A 20,983-nucleotide genomic window follows, 5' to 3' on the forward strand; every position below is an offset into this window, starting at 1 on the left:
AGCTGTTCTCGGCATCCCAATACAGCCGGATAGGACTGAAGTCCCACGGCCGTTCAGACCTGCAGGGAGGAAGAAAATAGAACACTTTCCGGATCTTCTGAAACGTGCACAACACAGTTCCTCCGGGGACGACCGAGAGTTCGGTTCCGGCGTGCGTCTCTATGGTTTCGACAGCCTAGAACGACCGAAACGGCACTTCCGGGAAGATGGCGGCGCACAGGTTACGTGTGGCACATGTTTCTGCGGAGAGGCCCTTACACTAACGGTAAGGGCCTACAGTCCCCCGAACGGTGGCTGTCAGAGCCCGGGCTCAGGAGCAAATGTGAGAGCAGGAGTGAAACTGCGGGAGGAGGGCTGGAGTTTAGACCTCAAGAGGAAGGAGGCCTAGGGAAAGGGTTGCCGGTTCTTTGGAATCGCTGTAAGAAAGGTGGCCCAGGGCCCCTTCTCCAGAAAACTCAGGTTGACTGGAAAGAAAACAGTTCCTGAAAATGTGCTATAAGTTTATAAAGACTGCGGCGCACAGCCTGGGATCTAGTTGCTTCTGTCCAGTTATCCATTCTAGGTCGGTTAAAGCAATTACCATCAGTGTCACTCAGTTCAACGAATGACGACTGAACGCATTCTCGATTCTTGGAGTTGCATTAAGTACACCGGGGTTGGGTAATAAAACCAGGGCGTATAGTTTCGAATTACTGCGACAAGGGACAGGCAATGGTAGGTTTTACAGCGTAAAGTACAGACGTCTATGAGATTGAGCGATGTAGTGATTAAGAACGCCAGTTCCGGAATGCCTGAGATCCTGGATCCGCTACTTGCCAGCTGTTTGATTTGGACAAGTAACTAAACTTCTCAGGGCCATTTGTCAATTACAAAAAAAAAAACCCCAACAACTCCTAATAGGGTTGTTGGGAGGATTAAATGACATAATGTGTGTTCAGCAATTAGCAGCAGGCTGGCATTGAGTAAATGCATGTGTTGGTTGTTGTTGTAATTGAAATCTGGGGGCTAGTAGATTAGAAATAACTTGTGAGAAGAAGCAGAGGTTTGAGGTGGCCTCAAAGGCCTCAGTGTTTGAATTTTACTTCTGTTGCATTATCAAGAAGCAAGATAGGGCCATTTCTTCACTCAGTGCTTTTCTGTTGGGACTCTCAAGGTGTCAGTTAGGTTTTCAAATAATCATCCTTCACAGTAGAAATGTGAACAGAAGTGTGATTCATCCTAAATTTGCTACTCTTCACACCTAACCAGACTGGTCATCGTTGTTAAGCCTAATATGTAATGTTTAGGAGGGGTAACTTGATGTGTCTGACTTTTTTTTTTTTATTAGCATACTCACTAGACATTCTTAAACACAACTGAAAGTTTTAGCCTTTGGAGTTGTCACTTGGGGAGGCCAGAGGGTTACTCCAGGAGTGCCATTAATCAGCTTTTAAAATGGTCTGCAATGCCTGTAATAAATGATCTTAGTACAAGTTAACTTTAGTGACTCAAGTCAGCAGTGATAGTCTTAGTTTTGAACGTCTTGTGTAATAAGCCATCTTAACCGTTTCAGAGGCAAATTTGGTATATAAGTTGGACAGTGCCATTGTGGAGTCCAAAATGAGGAACACCTGAACAACTCTAAACAAATGCAACTACAGCTGTGACAAACAACACAGATTTGAACTGCATGGGTCCACTTACATGTGGATTTTTTTCAATAAATAGTACAGTACTACATAATCAGTGGTTAGTTGAATCCTGGGATGCGGAAGGCTAAGTATGGGACTTGAGCATCCATGGGTTTTGCTATCCACAGCAGGTCCTGGAACAACTCCCCCGCTGATACTGAGGGATGACTGTAGTTGGGAATGTGATAGAAAGTGGGCCACTGTGGAGTCAGGCAACCTGAGCTCATATTCCAGCTCCATCTCTTAACAGCTGTGTAACCCCAGGCAAAAAAACCCTTTGTAAAATAAGGATAAGGTGTATCTCACAGGACTGTCAGGATTAAATGAGACAGTATAGCAATATGTGTAACCCCTCTGTTACGCTTTAAATGCTCAATAAGAGCGCCCTTCCTAAGCTGGACAGTTTCAAAAGGGGTGCTCCAACAACACTGAAAGACAGTGGGGAAGAGGCATGTAGCCTTCACATTGAGAGGACAGTGTAAATGCTGGGGCACAGGTATAGGATATGGGCTCTGTTAAGTACTGTTGTCAGGTTAACAAGCACCTCCTTGCTTTGTTTTTACGTGGTAATAAATCGTGGGAGATGTTATCAGGTAGTGGTAAAGAGTGGGGACTCTGCAGACAAGCTGCCTGGGTTTGAGTTCAGTATGTATCAGCTGTGTGACCTTGAGCAAGTCACCTAACCTCTCTAGGCTTTAGTTTCCTCATTTGTAAAACAGGGATATAATACTTTCCTGAATGTAAAGTTCAGGAAATCTTCCCGGGCTGGGAAGAGTACGCAAAATGATCCATGTAAAATCTTAGCACAGCCTGGCATGTAGGGAGTTCTCCATACATTTGGGTGTTATTATTAATACCAGGTTTCCTTGGCCTTCAGCATGTTGACATTGACCTCTCAGTGGTCGGACAGGGAGCTCCCCAGGCACCAGGCCGCTTTCCTCTGTCTCTGCTCCAGCTTCAGGGAAGAATTCTTACAGGAGCAGGCAGGATGGATTTGATGGATGATTTGGGCACTTTCTTTTTTTTCCCCTTAAAGGGAAGCTAGTGACCCCTTCTCTTCTCTGGTGAGGGCCTGAGGACAGTGACTCTTTTCTCACCATGAGCGTCACCCCAGAGGTCAAGAGTCGTGGGATGAAGTTTGCTGAGGAGCAGCTGCTAAAGCATGGATGGACTCGAGGTGATTCCCATGGAGCCCTTTTCACATCCCCCCAACTCCCTCACTACCCTCTGCCCAGGGAAGAGGCATCATCCTGGATTAACCCCTATGTAGTCCATTCAACTGAAGGAGGAAAGTTAGTTTAAAGGGAAATTTGCAGAAGAAAATTGCTGACATTTCCAGAAAAGGGAAGAAGGGAAGAAATATGATGGTGGATAGTGAGAAAGAAGTGGTTCGGAGGACTGGGAGGGGGAGGAAGAGACACGACTTCTGTCCTGAGAGAATTATGAAGGAAGGATAGTTTGGGCTCAAAGATGGGAGGACTGCATGGAGAGGTGCTAGAAAGAGTGCAACTGGGAGGGCTTCCAAGATGGATGGAGCATGCCCAAAGTTAGGTATGTGGAATGGCAAGGAGTGGCATGTGCTGGGTGTGCCTTGTGAGGGCTTGGGGCAGGAGTGGAATAAGCCAAATCATTCACTGTGTTTGCAGGCAAAGGCCTGGGCCGGAAGGAGAATGGCATCACCCAGGCCCTCAGGGTAACGCTGAAGCAGGACACTCATGGGGTAAGACTGGGCAGGCTGAGGGAGGTCAGTGTGGATGGGACAGGGGGGCCTTGAGGATAGGGGGAGGAAGGGGAATGACGGGTCCCGAGTTAACACTTCTTCCTCTGGCAGGTGGGACACGACCCTGCCAAAGAGTTCACAAACCACTGGTGGAATGATCTCTTCAACAAGACTGCGGCCAGCTTGGTAGTGAAAACTGGGCAGGTATAAGCTCTAATAGTAGGCACATGAACCATGAGGGCCTGGGACATGTGGGGGTGAGGGAGACATGGCATGTCACCCACTCACGGATACTCCCCCACAGGATGGTGTACAGATAAGGTGCCTGTCTAAGGAGACCACCCGTCATGATCCTTCCAAGCCCAACTTGCTGTATCAGAAGTTTGTGAAGGTATTAGAGGCTGGGGGTGAGAGGGCCCATCCTTTTTTCCTTCCCTGGTCTCCCCTGGGGCCTGAACAATTGCCTTGTGTGCCCTACCTATTCTCAGGACTGTCCTAACAGTGGGATCCTGTGACCAACCTCGCTGTTGCTTACCTAGACTGCCCAGACCCTCAGCAAGAATTGAAATCTTCAGGTTGAATGGATCCCTGCCATCTGCTGAGGGGGCAGCAACGGGGAGTGGGGGGTGGGGCACAGTCAGGAGCTGTCAGAGCAGGGCAGGGAGGGGATGTCTAATTCAGAGGACTTAAAAGTCAGAGGAGACCTGCGGGATCATCTGACCCATTGTCCTTATTTTGCAGATGTGGCCAAAAGGGGGGAAAGTGGCTCGCTGAAGAGCCCACAGTGGGCTAGTAATGGCAGACAGGACTAGAACCCAGGTGTTCAGACCCCCCTTTTCTAGCCCGCCAACAGAAGGGAGCTAACATTTAACGATCCTCTATTATGTCCTTAAGGGCTCTATGTATTATCCAGCAAATCCTTCCCATTCATCTCTGTGGCCATCTTCTGCCCCAGTTCAGACCATCATCCTCTCCTGCCTCATTTCTTTTCACAGCCTCATAACTAGACTCCTCACTCTAGTCTCAATCCCCACCGCGATTAGTTCATCCTCCACAAAGGATCCAGTGTTCTCTGAAAAACACAGATTTCATTCTGTCACTGCCTCCTCCTTGACCTCGGATGACACAGTCCAGATGTGTCAGACTGGCTCACATGGCCCTTCATGCCTTGTCCCTGCCTTCTTTCTTAGCCTGTCTCTCGCCACCTCTCAGGACCTCTACACTTTAGCCAGATGGAATCTGAATCTTTTCAAGGTACCATGTTTTTTCACTTTCAAGTTTTTGCACATGCTGTTCCCTCTGCCTGGGACATTCTGCTTCCTTTGCCCCTTTACCTGCTGACCTTTTTCTTGTCTTCCAGGGCTCAGCTCCTTGTAGAAACTATTCCCCAAACCCTGAAGCCTGAGTAGGGTACCCTTCCTCTAGCACAGACAACACTTTCATCATTTTCTATGTTCTGCCATGTTCCTTTACCCTCCAACCATGTAGATTCCATCTGGGCTGGAACCATCTCGTCCTTATTCCACTCTATCCCCAACCTCTTAGCCCAAAGTAGGTTCTTAACCTGGTTAAAGTACTGTGCATAGGTATAGGGGGAGGGGGCATGAAAAGTAGCATCTTTATTGTACATTACTGGCACCATGGGATGACCGCCAGGGGGCACTTGTCCCACTGTGAAGACCTGATGACCCAGAGCACTTCTTCCTTCCTTCCTGTTCTGCCCACTAGCTGGCTGTGAGCCAGGGAGGCCAGGACTGCCCCCACCCCACCCGCCCCCAACTGCAGCCCACCTCCTGCCCAAGTTGATGTATGCAGTTTGGCACATCTCGTGTGGGGCTGCAAGGAGCGATGCTGGGGGCTGACAGATTTGTGCCAGTGGCTGTTCAGGGTGGCAGTGGCACCACTGCTCTTCCCTTTCCAGGAGGGAAGAGCAATGGTGGTGGTGCTGAGTGGGCCTTGTCCACCCCCATGATTCCTCCTTCTAGACGGCCACACTGACTTCAAGTGGGGAGAAGCCAGACAAGGACTTGGAAAGCTGCAGTGATGACGACAGCCAGGGGTCCAAGCCTCCAAAGATGTGAGACTTCTTTTTGGTGCCAGGGGCATGTGGGAGGAGATGCCTTCCAATCTCAAAAGAAAGGACCAAGTGTAATGCTTGACTGTGGGCTTCATCAGGGTGGAAATGTGTTGTACTCATCTTTGTATCCCCTACACCTAGAAAAGTGCCAGGTCCTGAATAGGAACTCAGTGCTGAAGGAATGTTTTAGAGGGGAGGAGAGGCCAAGCCTTTCCACCAGATCTGTTTGTAACTCCTGATTCCTGCCCTTCCCCAACAGTCTGACTGATGAGATGATGCTCCAAGCCTGTGAGGGGCGAACAGCACACAAGTAAGTAGCGGTTAGCTTCTTGGGCTCCCTTCTTTTCTCCCCATCACAAGCCCACCCCTGTGCCACTCTTTTCACCCCAGAGAAAGTGATTCCTATTCTCTGCCCATTTCTGAAGCTGTCTGAAGACAAGCAGCTCTTCCCTTATGAACTTTCCCTGCAGTCTCAGAGATTAGGCCTATTTTCCCCAATACCCTCCCTCTGACTTGGGCCCCATCTATTTCAGGGCTGCCCGTCTTGGGATCACGATGAAGGCTAAGCTTGCTCGGTTAGAGGCCCAGGAGCAGGCCTTCCTGGCTTGTCTCAAAGGCCAGGACCCTGGGGTCCCTCAACTGCAGTCTGAGAGCAAGCCCCCACAAAAAAAGAAAAAGAAAAGGAAGCAGAAAGAGGAGGAGGAGGCCACGGCAACTGAAAGGAATGCAGAAGAGTACCCAGAACACACTGACCAGAGTGTCAGGAAAAGCAAGAAGAAGAAAAGGCGGCATCAAGAAGAAAGTGTCACAGATGAGAGAGCGGGAACAGCTGTAAGGCATGAGGAAGAAGAGACCACAGGAACAAGTGGGCTTGGGGAATTGAAAAACAGAGAACAAACTGATCAGTCCCTCAGGAAAAGGAAGAAGAAGAGGAGGCAGCGTGAGGAAGAAGACTTGAACATGGAGGAGGCTGTTGTAGATGGTGGGACCAGAGAAGCAGAAAGCAGATCATGCAGTGATCGGAAAAGTAGGAGAAGCAAGAAGAAAAGACAGCGGCATCAGGAGGAGGAGGACGTCTTGCATGTAGGGGATGAAGGAGAGGAGGAAGGTGGCAGGGCTAGGACAGCAGAGAGCAAGGCATACACGGGCTCAAGTGGCAAAGGTAAGAAGAGGCAGAAGCAACCAGAGGAGGAAAGACCTGGAGTCCACACTGACCAGAGAGCAAAAAAGAAGAAACAGAAGAAGAGAAACTGAAGGCCAGGTCAAGATGCAGCCCGATCAATTCCTCTTCAGGAGCTGAAGCCTCAGGGACCTGAGTTGGTGCAGGTCTTGTGTACCCTCTCAGTGAGGAGTCCCTCCCAAGGAGGAAACAGCTCTGCTGAGAGGAGAGCGGTAGTGCCGTGTCTGACTTGAGGGAGCAGGCACATTCCCCTTACAGCATCTAACCCAGAGAGGCTGAACTCAAGCACCTGCAAGGCCCGGGCAGCTAAGGGACAAGGATGCTGGGGGCTATGGGAACGGGAATGCAGACAGCCTCTGAAGGGGCATCTTGGCTAAAAGAAGTTGAAAATGTAGACCTATGGGAAATGTACTGATTTTTTAATTTTGTGAAGGCTAAGAAAGACATGCAAATTCAGCCCATAGGTTGCCAGTTTCTAACTATACCAAATTGAATAAACATCAGCTTGGTCTCCAAGCCTATATATAAGTCCTGACCATCATCTCCATTCTCAGCCTGAGAAGGTCCTGAATACAAGTTAGTTTCCTTGGAGGCCTCTGAAGAAATTCCTTCTGTTAACTTCCTGTAGTCTTGCTGTGCTGTTAAGTGGAAGGAGAAAGTTCAGAGAACCTCACCCAGGTCCCTGTCTGCATCCCTGATAAGAATTGTGTGTGTGTAAAGGACAGCACACCTCACTTGGGAGCCTTTTTTAGCATCTGAAAGTGAATTGTCATTGCCCCCAAATGTCATAGCAACCCCTCTTGCATGTTGTTCCCCCAGAGAGAGGGCACCACATCTCCAGTGTTGCTCTCTGGCTCCTGCCATCTCTTAACCTTTATTGCCAGAAGAGCTCCCAGGACTCCACAGTTCTGGGAGAGAGGAACTAAATCTATTGGGAAGAATGCCCGCCCGCCTTCCCTCACTGCAGACGATAGACACACTCGGTGTCAGGGTAGGGTGGCAGGTTCAGCTGGTACTTCTTTTCCAGAGCAGGAGGCACGAAACGACCCCCCAGGTAGTGGTAGCGACCAGTAAACTGGCTTGCAGACTTTTTGGGTGCTGTCAGGGAGATGAGCAAGTCTGGCTGGATCCCTCCAGAGTTTCCTTTCTCCACATCCCATCCTGAAAAGAAGGTGGTATTCAGAAAGAGCGGAAAAGACCAGATGTCCAGTCCCCTTCCACACCTTGCTCTACTCTAGTCCTAAAAGAGTGGGAAGCCCCCTGGGTCCCCACCTGAGGAAATCATGTCCATGTACTCCTGGGCTGTGGTCTCTGACAGTCACTGTAAAGGGCATTCCTGAACTTTGCTCCCCAGCCCTACTCTGGCTGTGGTATGCGCCTCTACACTTGGTCTGAACCTTGAGTCAAGAACCAGGACTCCTAGTACCTACCTCAAGGCAGGGCAGGGCCCCAATCCCCCCAACCTCCTTGGACCCAGCACCTGAGGGAATGTCGATGCTGGCAATGGGCACAGTGAGTCCATTCAGGACACTCAGGATGCTGCGGAATGGCTCCCGAACATCACCCTTGAAGCTGAAGCCAAAGATGGCATCCACCACCAGCTCGTATAGTTCATCAATCAGCGTGGGCTGTGGTAGAGCAGAAAAAGGAAAGGATGTCAGAGCCGGCAGCTGCACAAAGAACCCTTAACAGGAGAGGGCTGTCCTTTGTACCCACAGACCATTCACATAGGCACAAATATAATTTTTTTTTTTAACGAATATTTCATCTTGTTCAGATGGCATTCTGAGGCCTAGAGTTAAGTGCAAGTGGGTCACTGATTGAGGCCAAGGTGAGTCCAGTCACATTTTCTGTTCTGAGTGCCTGCCAACCATTGGGGAGGCTACAGTGTAGGACAGCCTGAGACTTGGAGTCAGGAGGGACAGGTTCTGGTCTTGGCTCTGCCATGATCTGGTTCTGTGACTTTGCACAAATCACTTCCCTTCTCTTGCATCTCAGTCTCTTCATCTGTAAAATGTGTTAAGGAATTTTAAAAAGAAGTTCTCAAGTTTTCCACTCCTAAATCCAAGATCTGAAGCATCTGAAGAAAGGGTTTAGGATGAGGCAGTCACCTCAGCTCCCAAGAGATGCAGATGATGTGTTTACTGCAAGCTAGGCGAAGAGGAACTGGCTGCAGAGTTACAGGAGTGGGGCTTCCCTGGTGGCGCAGTGGTTAAGAATTCGCCTGCCAATGCAGGGGACACGGGTTCGAGCCTAGGTCCCGGAAGATCCCACATGCCGTGGAGCAACTAAGCCCGTGCCCCACAACTACTGAGCCTGCGCTCTAGAGTCCACGAGCCACAACTACTGAAGCCCGCGTGCCTAGAACCCGTGCTCTGCAACGAGAAGCCCGCGCACTGCAACACAGAGTAGCCCCCGCTCACCGCAACTAGAGAAAGCCCGTGCACGGCAACGAAGACCCAATGCAGCCAAAAATGAATGAATGAATTTTAAAAAAAGTGACAAGGGGAAATTAAGGGGAAATGAAGCTGAAGAGAAGGTAGTGTTGGGAACTCATGGAGCACGCCTTATGGAGAAGGCTCTTACACCACTTCCATTCAGATAGCATGCTTTAGGCATCTTCTGTGTCAGGCACTATCCCTGCCCTCTAAGAGTTAATCCTCTAGAGAGGAAGATAAGCAAATGAGCTCAGTCTGGAAAGGTGAGGGAAGAGCAGAACACAGGCAGCAGTATTGAGGAGGGCAGTGAACTGGAACCACCTACCTCTGGGGGCATTTCACCAAGGAAAGGGATGTCCATTTTCTGGCACTGGGTCACCAGTGCAGTGAAGAGTGGCTTGTTAGGCCTTTTAGGATAATAGATGGTTGGCTGGTAGCCCTATGAGGAAAGGAAAGGGGTGATTCAAGCCCAGGTCCTGGAAACCTCACTCTCCCCGACAGCCCTTCCCCACATACTCACAAAGAGTTTGAGGTGTCGAGCACAGACCAGGCCATCTCCTCCATTATTCCCGGGGCCACAGATGACCAGGACAGTAGGGGGGCTCCTGGACAAGGACGTGGGGGGATATGCCTGAAGGCAGAGTCAAAGGGGATTCAGAAGGGCTTCGGGCAGTGACAGCCCAGTCTCGGCCTGGCCGTCCCTCCCAGTTCATTGTGCCTAGGCCAGGTGGCTTGCACAGTGACTGCCCCTTAGGTGGAGGGTTGTGCCACTGACCTTGGCAATGGCTGTGGCACAGCTCAGCCCGGCCAGCTCCATAAGTTGATCCACGCTGAACTGGTACTCGTTAAACAGCTCCTGGTCCACGGCCTGGGCCTCCTCCTGGCTGAGGAAACCCACAGCCTGAGTCCCCTTCCCTCAGGTGTTCCGTCGCGCAGGCGGCGCGGCCCAGGTCCCGCCCCTGGGGGGTGGTGGGCTTCCACCCAAGTCCCGCTCCCAGCGTGCCCGCCCAGGGAGCACGTGCCCGTCCAACCTCAGGTACTTCACTGCTGAGCTCGCCATGACCTCTGAGTCCCCGCGGCCACCCGAGATCAGCCGCTGCGGCCCCCACCAGGTGGCTCCCGCGCGACAGGCGCCGGCCTGGACTCTGAGGAGCGATAGGCGCGGGCCCGCAACCAGCAGCCCGAGCCCCAGGAGCGCCCGCAGCCCGGACATTCAGCTCTCAGAGCGCGCGGCCCCGCCCCGCCTCGCCCCGCTGCGCCCGGCGCATGCGCGGCCCCTCGTCCCGCCCCCGAGAGGCCGGGGCCGCGCGCGCCCCTGAAGGAGGTGGTCCTGGAGCTGGAGGGACTGGTAGTGGGACTCCACCGCTCCTCCGTGTGTTGGTATGCGCGACAGCGCCCTCCCGCCCCGGCCGCACGTCGTCCGGGCGCCTTGTCTAGATGCCAGCCCTTCGCGGGAGCATTTTCATATTGCCTCACAGATGACCGAAGTGCTTTGCTTCCAACCGCCCTTTGATAATAATTCTTGTTTTTCGTAGCTCTTTCAGGAAGCTGTATAGCATAGCAGTTAGCCCGGGTTCCTCCCCTACCACTTAGTGGCTGAGTGAACTTGGCTCTCCAGGTTTCAGTCTCCTGTCTATAAAATGGGGATACGAGTACATACTTCATCGGGTGGTAATCCATGCAAAGTCGTCGACAGCGCCTGGTACATAGGGCTCAATAAATTAATGTTCTTATTCACACTGCTAAGCATTTCATATAACTTAGTACCCCTCTCCCCACCAAATTAGCTTCCCCTATCTCTGTTTACCAGGAGAGCACGCTGTACTTCCCTGATCATACATAATACTTGTCCCTCTTCATCTGGTAATAGCTGTGGAAATAGAAAAGTATAAACCTTAAATAGGTTGGGTATGCCAAGATTAAAAATGTAGTTGAAACCCTAGACTCCAGGTCACGATAATATTTCAAGAAAAACCTGGAGAGGAAGACTAAACTTGTAACCTAAGAGCTTTTAAGAATGCAAACACACTCCTGCCGGGTTAAGAGAGAAGTATGGGGAATAACAGACCAGTTACATTAAGGCATTAAGATAAAGATAATTATCCAGGTGGAATGAAGGTCTTGGGTTTTTGTGTTTGTTTGTTTTTTCCGTTTTCCTTTATGGTTTATTACAGGATTGAAGGTCTTGTTTTCATGCTAGTATATTCTTTTTCTGTATCGTGAATTCCATTCCCGGCTAGTTCACTGAGAAAACAAGAACCCCTCCTGCTTTTAACTACTCCTCTGATAGTCTCCTTTTTAATTATAAGAGGTTTAACATCTTCTATGGGTTGTACCCTTGGCCTTCATCTATGTTTGTTTTACATGTTTGCTGTGGGAAATTGAATGTATCAGACTGTGATTGCGGTGGAAAATTGTTTTTGTTAGACTTTGTTTGTGGTTTACTCATAGAGTTTACTCATCTAAATTGAAATGTAGGGTTTACATTACAATTGGATAATCTTATTCAAGACCTCATTAACTTTGTTTTATAACTTCACCGGTATATAAGTTGTTTCACTTTTATATATTAGTCAAGACTCCCTACAGGCCTACTTGAGAAAATTAATTTGGTAATTCTGAAGATTCATTTCTAAAACACAATGTGAAGCATGCTTCTTTGACATAGATAACATATTGAGTTTATGTGCCCAGTGCTGACATGAATCATCTCATTTCATCCTCACAACTCTGTTATTATCCCCATTTTACAGATGAGAAAACTGAGGCTCAAAGATGTTGAATGACCTGTCCAATGATACAGTGATAGCTGTCAGTGGAGCTAGGATCCAAGCAGCTTGACCTAGAGTATGTAGTCTTTTTTTTTTTAAGGGCTGCTGTGTATGCAGTGCTCTTCAGTGTTTTTATTTTTATTTATTTTTTAAATTAATGAACTTATTTATTTTTGGCTGCGTTGGGTCTTCGTTGCTGTGCGTGGGCTTTCTCTAGTTGCGGCACGCGGGGACTACTCTTCGTTGCGGTGCACGGGCTTCTCATTGCATTGGCTTCTCTTGTTGCAGAGCATGGGCTCTAGGTGCACGGGTTTCAGTAGTTGTGGCGCCTGGGCTCCGTAGTTGTGGCTCGTGGGCTCTAGAGCACAGGCTCAGTAGTTGTGACACACAGGCTTAGTTGTTCCGCGGCAGGCATGTGGGATCTTCCCGGACCAGGACTCGAACCCGTGTCCGCTGCATTGGCAGGCAGATTCTTAACCACTGCGCCACCAGGGAAGCCCCTAGGGTATGTAGTCTTAAGCATTATTCTATGCTGAAATGCCTCTCCAAATGCAGAACTATGTAACTAAAGGGTTGTCAATTGCTGACTTCATTCTGATGAGACATAACTATAAAATTATGACACACACACTCACAATTTATGAAACAGCCAAATGAGGGCTATCCTCAGGAAGGCAGTGCCCAAGTGCCCTAGTCCACCTTGCTGCCTTTCAGATTCTGGAGTTTTCTTTGGGAAATGCCTTCAAAACCAGTTCAAGAAGGGCATGTGGATTGAGCACCTACTGAGTTCCAGATGCTTTACATATATTATCTAATTTAATCCTGTCCATCCTATGATGTATTTTTATCCTCATGTTAGAGATGAGAAATTGAGTAGCAGAGAGAAGTCAAGTAATTTTCCTAAGATAATATAGCTATGAAATGGTAGAACCAATGATGGTTGATATTGGGTTGGCCTGACCCAGTAGCAATACTCTTGTGTGACAGATGCTGCTACTTGTCCCTCGAAATCCATTCTTCTCTATTTAAAGGCAATGTTATATTGGTTTTTGTTACAGTCAGTGAATCTGCATCCCAGTCAAGACATCTTGAATGCCTGACAAGATAATAAGCTCCATTTAGATAAGGAAGATTAACAGCTGTGTCCCTTGCACCTAGTTCTGTGCCTGGAACATAGTAGGTCCTCTACAAATATTTTAATGCATCCTCAAAATTTCATTGTGAAGTAATTCACAGTACAGTACATGCTCTTATCTGACATGACTGGGAGTAGATGATCTTATTTCAACTTAAAACAAAAAATACAGGGAATTCACCAGCGGTCCAGTGGTTAGGACTCCACGCTTTCCCTGCCGAGAGCCAGGGTTCAATCCCTGGTGGGGGAACTAAGATCCCACAAGCCACATGGCATGGCCAAAAAAAACCATTCGTTTGCCATCTGTCAAAGTGTGACCAGGGTCTTGTCTCTGAGGATAGGGCCAAAGATTGTAGTTCTCCATCTTCTTTATCTCATAAACTTCACCACTTACATATCACCTGCAATTTGCAGTCTGTGTCCTTAAGGTGGAAAAAAATTTATTGTATATTTGAAGCAAACTGAGTGCAAAATTCATCTAGATTTTTATGATTTTCCCCCAATTTGTAATAGTCTCTCTGCTTACATCTAATTCAACAGCAGTTTTTAAGGTGAGTCACCTGAATCACGTCTTCTAAGGATTCAATTTAGTTTTCATAGAAACTGCTTGTTTTCACACTCTTAGTTTATCAATTTAATTAAATTACATATTACAATAACACAACTGGAATAAACACATTTGGTATCAAACACAACCAACTCGGTAAGCAATGGCTTAACTGGGGGAGTAGAACTGACTGCACAGCATTCTAGAAGCTTCTCACTGCCTAGGTTTGAATCGCAGCTTCACTTACTAGTTGTGTGACCTGGGTGGCAAACCAGTTAACTTTTGTGCCTTGTTTTCCTCATCTGTGAAAGGGGATTCATCTGCTGTGAGGATTAAAGGAGAAGACACTTGTGAAGCACTTGGAACAGTGTGTGGCATGTGCTAAGTGATCAGTGTTACATAATACTGTTGTTGCAGCTGCTGGCAGCAGTTTTGCTACAGGCCTGAGGGGCCTGTATCCAGGATCTGCTATGTTTCTTGGAGGAAGAGGAATGCATCCATTGGTTGGTTAAGGCGTATCTTCTGTAGCATTAGATCGCCATTTCTCATGTGAGAAAATGGAGTCAGTGACTCCAAAGCCTCTTAACCAAGATGTCATGGTTTTAAGAACTGGCAGGGGCCTTGGCAGTTGTGAGGTTTGAATCCAGAAGGAAAGGGGGGAAGTTCACCATCCGTTTTCCATTTTTCTTTTGCTTATTGAGTCCAAAAATCCCAACGAGGAGCACACAGACCGCTTCAGTGCTGAGACTGCAAAGGCTTTGTCCAGCCTGCTCCGGATCCCACTTTCTGACATTGTATTCTGTGTCCATACAGTGCTCACTGGGAATGACTGGGAAGGGGCTCAGCCCCAGAAGCCCCTGAAGTGTGTATGTTGAGGAGGTACTGTAGGGGCCATGCTGTGGCCAGCAGGGGAGGGTCACATGATCATGCAGAAGCCAGACTCAGTGGATCTCCTCCGAGGGTTCCTGCTGGGGGGTTCCCTGGGCTGTTTGGATGACCTGAAGGAGGCAGAGAGGGGCTTGCCAATGGGAGTGATTAGGGAGCAAACAGAAGGCAGCTTGCCCTGGCTCCCGTTTCTGTTACCCTCTCTGACCCTTACCTCTGCTCGCAGGCTCCAGGGCAGGAGGGAGTAGGCTTAAGCCGTCTGTCCCCCAGTTCAGCAGGACTCTCCCTTTCGCTGAGGGCTGCACTCAGGCTGTGCAGGAGGCAGGGGACACCCTGGGCCTCCAGAGCCCGGTGAGGGTTGTTCCGATTGCTAAAGGGCAAAGACAAAGAGGCTCAAAGCACCATTCCCCCAACTTCATGTTCCATTAAAGTCATCCAAAGCCACACCCTCTCCTACTTCTTTTATCCATTCTCCAGGCCTCTTCCCTTCCCGCAGGGACCCACCTCTTGCTGTGGGGGCCGTTGGTGACCAGAAGGCCAGGATTCTCCATTCTGAGGGGGCCTTGGCCTCCAAATGAGAGATTGGCCCTGGGTCTTGGACCTGAATGGAGAGGACCAAACACATTCATCACAGGCCTCTCTGCACCAAGAACCATCATGGTGGGAACGAGACATCTTTGGGAGAAGAACAAGGAGGGTGGGTATCAGGGGATGTATTGGTCACTGTACACAGAGGAGACACCTGTACAGGGCAGGTGCTTGGCAAACCTGGGCCTACTAAAGTTGGGGATGATTCACCAGTGTCACTGATGCCTGGAAGAAAACACACTGAAAAGAAGACATCAGTGAATTCAAGTCACCAAGTAGCAAGGAACTCTGTCCTCAGAGTGCCAAGCCTTTGGGGGAAGAGACTAGTAAACAGTAAGCTAAGGTAAGAAAAGCATCCAGTGCCTGGCATGTAGTAGGTGTGAAAGCCTTGGTGCCCCAAGATACAAAGTTCTAGATGTTAGGAAAGCCTCGGAAGCAGGGAGGAAGAGGCGATTCAGGAAAGTGTTTAGGGGAAATGGGCCAGGGCCTTGAGAGACAAGCAGAAAGTGGGGAGGGCTGGTCCTGGGGTTGGGAATATAATGTGTGTGGGGTGCGGCCTCAGTATCAGACCTGAGGCAGGGAAGTGACAGAGTGGGGCGTGGGGATAAAGGAAGTGAGAGTCTCCCATTTGGGGGAAAGCGATGCACAGCTGGAAACAGCCTACTTAGACTCACGCTCCAGTCTTGGTGTCCAAGACGTCGTGAGAACATTCGCCGACTCTTCCTCTTTCCCCTCGTGGCCCTCCTCTAACTCATCTTCCCACCTATCGGAAGATCTGTAGGGGCAGGGAACAGGGGGCAGAGTGGCACTCCGGCCAGATCCCCCCCTCCCCAGATCCCCCCGGCCGCTGCCAGGCTATGACACCTCCCAACACCCTCCAGAGGCCATACCCACACCTGAAGCTCTGTTCCTGCCTGCCCTACTCACTCACCTGTGACGCACTCCTGCTGTGCCTTTTCCCACCCTGGCTGGGGTCCCCACCACGGGGCAGGCCCCACCTGGAGCCTGGGGCCCCCCTGGAGCTGAGGTCTGGGAATGAAGGGGAGTAAAGGGAATCAGTTTGAGAAAAATGGCCACCCCAGCAGTGGTTGTGGTGTGCATGTATGTTCTCTCCACACACAATGGCCCCAGAGGGACAGAGAAGTGCTAGAGACAGCTGGGCTGTGCCTTGTGTCTGAGGATGAAATTACAGGGCAAGGCCCTTTGTCGTGTTATGGTCCCTGCTAGTAACTCTCAAGTTAGAACTCGGGCTCATGGACTGTCAGAACTGGCCAGAGCTTAATGACCACCTCATCCTGCCTGGGGTCTCCGGGACAAAGTCACACAAAGTCAGTGGCCAACTTCAGCTGGAACCCAGGTCTTCTGACCCCCAATCCAGTCCTCTGCTTATACCAGGCTAATTTAATTTTACTTGCAAATTATAAATATGGTGTCCTAGTCTTTCAAATAAGACAGAACATAAAACCTAGTAAATAAATATAACAAATAGTAAAGTATAATTTCAATTCCTGGCATAGGAGGTTGCCTGAGAAATCTCAGAGTGTGAGGGAGGAGGCAGCTGGAGAGACGCTGACCTGTTGAGAGAGGCTGGGAGGTAGCGAGAGGGGGAGGAGGGGTCAGAGAGGGAGGGGCACGGCTAGAGACCCACAGAGAAATGCCCCCCAGCGAAGGAGGGAGGGGAGAGAGGAACGCCCTTGGAGCACTACTGCCATCCTGTGGCCCTTTGGGGAACTGCAGCCAAGGACAAACCTTTCCACCTGCTCACAGATTTTTTGCTCAGTATCTTTGAAGGCACACCTTGGCTTTCACCCACTGAGCTAGTTACCACTCAGCCAAGGCCCTGGCACAGCCCTAGTGCTGGAGACGTGCCACAATCCCCCGCCCACCTCCCCATCCCCAGGTGGCCTCTGAAAAGTGATATATGTCCCATATGCAGGCCCCAGGGCCGATGAACACAGATGAGCAGTCAAGTGCGGCAGCAGCCCTGAGGACATCAGCTCTGCTCACCACCACCCCTTTCTCTGGGTAACCTCTCCCCACCACCCGCTCCTTGTCTCAGGTGTCATCTCACCAGGGTGTGGGTTGGGAGCAGCCCACCCCGGGCCAAGTGGGTCCTTATGGCGTCTGTCAGCTTGGCCACCAGCCGCTCTCGCACAGAATCTGGCTCCTTCTGGGGAGAGAGTGGATAATGGAGTAATGGAGGAAGCCTGGGCTTTGTGGTCCTCTGGGGATCGGGGAAGAAAGAAACAGGAAAGGGGGAGGGAAGGGGGAGGGAAGGGGACTTTGTCTCCCCTCTTTTCTAGCCCATCTCCATGCCTTTGCCAGGGTCCTGCCACCGCCTGCCCAGAATTGTGGACAGAGATGGACTCTTCCTCTCAAGAGTGTCCCAGGACCTAGCACACAATGTGCTCAATGCACGTTGGACGAGTGAATGAATGGTGGGGAGAAGGCAGGAATATCAGCCAGAGAAAGGATAGCAGGAGAGCAGCTGGAGGGATATTGGGGAAGAGTTAGATTCTGGGATGGAGGGTCTCACCTGACACCGGGCCAGCGCTTCCTTATAGTACTTCAAAGCCTGGTCATGCTGCCCCAGTCTGGCTGCAGCAGCCCCCAGACCCTCACAGGCCTGCCATTGCCCCTTCACGTCCCCTGGGGAAGACAGCCTGAGAGGTCCTCCCACAGCTCCCTACACCTCCAGAGGTACTCCCCACCCCCAGTCCCCCTATCTGCCTCCCCACCAGCCCCAAGGATTCTCAGCCTTTGTCCCACCCCAAGCCACCTGCAAACCCCCTCACCCTCACCAGTGTCCCGGGCAGCCTGCAGAGCATGTAGATAGTTGTCTCTGGCAGCCTTGTGGTCTCCCAGCTGGCTCAGTGCAAATGCCAGGCTTCCAAAGCTCCGGCCCTGCTCCCACCGCTGCCCCACAGAGCCTGGTGATAGAGCCCGCCCCATATTAAGAGAGGACTTTGGCTGCTGGGGCATCAGGACCCTACCCCCAAAGACAAAGGGAGGGTTGCCAGGAGTCCTTGTGCTCAACCCTGGCACACCTCCAGATGCACCACAGAGGCCTGAACGCTTGAAACCCAGCCTCTCCTCAGTCCTGAGCTTTGGCCTGAATGCCTCCCCCATGCTATTTGAGCCACGTATAATTCCAGGGCGTCAGGCAAGGCACGTATTAAAAGCTCCATTTTTATACATGTAGAACCTGAAGCTCAGAAAGCAAAAATGACTCGCTAAACGTCACACAATCATTTAGAGCAAGCACTGGCTCCACTTCAGGCCTCCTCTACCAGCCAGGGCTCTTCCCTCTGCCCATTGTTGCCTTCCCAACCCCAGGCCTCAGCCTCTAGGCCCATGACCCTCTGTCCTGTCTGGCTATCCCATCTCCTGCACCCCCTGCACACCCTCACTCCCCTGTTCTGGACTTCCCAGTCCCATAATTAGTTCTAAACGTCCATCTACTCTTCAGCCTCCGGGCCCCAGCTGGAACCCCTTCTTAGTCCCTTGGCCCCAATCCCATTCCCCAGCCCCTGGTACCCACCGTGTGTGTCGGCAGCCTTCTGGTGAAACTCCCGGGCTTCCTGATAGTTGCCGAGGGCATTGTGGGCCATCCCAAGGTTTCTTAGCACCGTGGCCTCCTCTCCTGGCCCCCGGCACAGGGGCAGGGCTTGCTGGAAGGCCTCTGCTGCTAGCGGGAACAGCTGGAGCTGGGAATAGCCCACGCCTAGGTCGTTATAGAGTTGCCCTAGAGGGCATGGCCAAGGTCAGTGGTAGCCAGGTCAGATGCAGCTGAAGCTGTACTGCTGCAGCCTCTGCCCCACTCTCCCAGGGTTCCCCCAGTCCTCAGAATTGCCTCTGCTTCCACCCCACTTCTCAGAGTATCACCAAGTCTTAATCTCCCCAGATCCCGCACCTTCTCTGCCCAAAGGCCTCACCCAGCAGTCCTCGCTCAGTGCTCCTCTCAGCAAGCCTCCAGCTCTCCTCCAGCACCTGCAGCACATCACCCACCCCATGCTGCCCGCTCTTCAGCATACAGCCCGCTGCAGCCCCCAGTGTCAGGGCTGCAGCCCTGGGTTGCCCTGCTTGGGCGTAGGCCCGGCTCGCTTCCTGCAGGCAGTGGGCTGCTAGCTCAGGCTGTCCCAGAGCCTGGTAGCAGGCTCCCATTCTTGCCTGGGCTTGCCCCTGGTCACCTAGTGGCTGGTAGTGGCCCAGGGCCTTGTGATACCAGGCCAAAGCCTGAGGCAGGTCGCCCAGGGCGTGGTAAGCCAAAGCCACGTTGAAACACTGGTCGCCATGACACCCGCCCTGGGCTGTCTCTTGAGGTTGAGCTCGTAGGAGCAGCTCAAGCCCTCTGGCTGGGTCCCCAGTCTCCACGTAGGCAGCCCCCAGGTTGAAGGCACAGGCCCGGAGAACAGGGGTGTCCCTGGTTTGTGGTGACTTGGAAGCCAGGAGGAAGGCCCTCTGGAAGCTGGTCAAGGCCTCATGATTCTGACCAGCCAATAGGGCCCTGTGGCCAGCCCTGGTGAGGGCTTGGATTCTGGCCTCTTGCCGTGGCCACTTTCTTTTCTTCTTTTTCTTCTTGGAGCTTGAAGGCGAGGGCGAGGGCTCTTGCAGGGTATCCTCAGTGTTGAGGGAAGACATAGTGCTGACGATAGGGAGCAGAGGGGTCAGTGTGTCATCCTTGGCTTCCTCCAAAGCACTATCCCTCTAGGCAATTCAGCTCTACCTCTGCCCTGGTGTGACCCTCAGGGTGTCAAGGATTTCTCTCTGACATCTCACTTTGCTTCATCTAACCCGGTGAACACCATATTAACTCTCACTCTAATGTCCAGACTGGTTTTTCGTCCTCCAAGACTCACTTCAAGCTTCCTTCAGAAAGCCCCTCCCCTCAACCAACTGGGTCCCTCTTCTGTACCCCCATAGTACCTTGTGTCCTTTACGGCATTTATCACACTGGGTTTAGGGTTATTGACTTTCTTGTCTATCTCCCCTACTAGATTTGGAGCAACTTGAAGGGTCTGGCACATAGATTCTCAATATATGCTTATTGAATGAGATGAAAAAGTTTTATAGATCATTAGATTATTATTATATATAGAGATTTTACCACAATAAAAAGGTTTATTGAATGAATAAATGAATGGATGAACGAACAGAGCACACACAGGGCCTCTTCTCCACCATCTCCTTCACCCTGTGCCTCCAAAGACACCCACTCATATCTAGGTTCTCCTGCTGTCTAATCTCAAGGTATAGTTCAAGTCAGCTCACCAAACAGTGAGCTCCTGCTGTGTGCCGGGAGGGAGCCACACAAGGCACTGGTGGCACAAAGGTGCATAGGCCATGGAATTGGCAAGGAGCCAACTTCCAGGGGCAGGGCTACTGTCTCTCCATTTATTGCTTACTCCCTATCTCGAGGGGAACCTCTTTCTCCCCTACCTCCTTGGCTTTCTGTCTGCTTGCTAGTTTCAGTCCCCCAACATCCTGCTCTGGTCTCCAGGGCACTCTTAAACCCAAATACATTTCTCTCATCAGCATGTGTTTCCCATTAGTATCTCTCCCTCAGAAAGGCAAAGCCTTTTCATGAACTCTCCTCCCAAGAGACAGGAAAAGGAGTGGAAAAGATCCAGTAGCTGAGCTCTCAGCCCCTCCCATTTGCTTCTTCTTCTCCCCTTTTTTTTTTCTTTAGGAGAAGCAGGCAGAGGTGATACATTTTCTTTTCAAAGAAACTCCCCCTGCTCCTAAGAACAGCCAGGAATCCTGTCTCTTTGAGACCCGCATTCCTGAGGCATTCCCGGCTGCCCCCACAAGGTCTTGGGGCCCCAGACACAAAACGCCTTACCTCCCTCGATCTCCTCTGTAGCTGGCTTTCTGGAATGGTCCCTCAGGCTAGGGTTACCTCCCTTGTCTCTTAGCTCAGAGCCCCTGGGGTTCCTAGACAACCAGGTACCTCCCTCCACTCCTAGGGAATT

The 20,983-nt window shown here is 50.8% G+C and overlaps 3 protein-coding genes across 3 annotated transcripts; 1 reads left to right on the plus strand and 2 right to left on the minus strand.

Moving 5' to 3' along the window:
* Positions 1-217: 217 nt before the first annotated feature.
* GPATCH4 (G-patch domain containing 4) lies at positions 218-6,725 on the plus strand. Its single transcript, XM_082833537.1, has 8 exons — positions 218-265; positions 2,707-2,847; positions 3,317-3,390; positions 3,502-3,594; positions 3,695-3,781; positions 5,376-5,467; positions 5,727-5,777; positions 6,001-6,725. Exons 2-8 carry the CDS (start codon positions 2,769-2,771, stop codon positions 6,719-6,721), a joined length of 1,197 nt encoding a protein of 398 aa, XP_082689663.1. The 5' UTR covers positions 218-265; positions 2,707-2,768; the 3' UTR covers positions 6,722-6,725.
* An 880-nt stretch (positions 6,726-7,605) lies between these two features.
* NAXE (NAD(P)HX epimerase) lies at positions 7,606-10,317 on the minus strand (the record flags this gene model as incomplete). The annotated part of the gene is made up of 6 exons (XM_082833538.1): positions 10,117-10,317; positions 9,861-9,969; positions 9,606-9,716; positions 9,411-9,524; positions 8,128-8,275; positions 7,606-7,808 (listed from the first exon to the last, which is right to left on the minus strand). Exons 1-6 carry the CDS (start codon positions 10,296-10,298, stop codon positions 7,606-7,608), a joined length of 867 nt encoding a protein of 288 aa, XP_082689664.1. The 5' UTR covers positions 10,299-10,317.
* A 4,137-nt stretch (positions 10,318-14,454) lies between these two features.
* On the minus strand, positions 14,455-19,652 carry TTC24 (tetratricopeptide repeat domain 24; the record flags this gene model as incomplete). Its single annotated transcript, XM_082833433.1, has 10 exons — positions 14,455-14,536; positions 14,638-14,793; positions 14,928-15,024; positions 15,686-15,786; positions 15,943-16,040; positions 17,083-17,181; positions 17,548-17,660; positions 17,813-17,941; positions 18,553-18,756; positions 18,947-19,652. 10 exons carry the CDS (start codon positions 19,650-19,652, stop codon positions 14,455-14,457), a joined length of 1,785 nt encoding a protein of 594 aa, XP_082689559.1.
* Between the last annotated feature and the right edge of the window lie 1,331 nt (positions 19,653-20,983).

The sequence above is a fragment of the Leucopleurus acutus genome (genome assembly GCF_964270905.1).
Source record: "Leucopleurus acutus genome assembly, chromosome: 2".
NCBI lineage: Eukaryota > Metazoa > Chordata > Mammalia > Artiodactyla > Delphinidae > Leucopleurus > Leucopleurus acutus.

Bases quoted from the DNA above. Each gene is read 5' to 3' on its own strand.
- GPATCH4 (XM_082833537.1), top strand. From the start codon at position 2,769: ATGAGCGTCACCCCAGAGGTCAAGAGTCGTGGGATGAAGTTTGCTGAG. The intron at 3,595-3,694 runs GTATAAGCTCTA...ACTCCCCCACAG, and splicing joins TGGTAGTGAAAACTGGGCAG to GATGGTGTACAGATAAGGTG. The intron at 3,782-5,375 runs GTATTAGAGGCT...TCCTCCTTCTAG, and splicing joins TGTATCAGAAGTTTGTGAAG to ACGGCCACACTGACTTCAAG.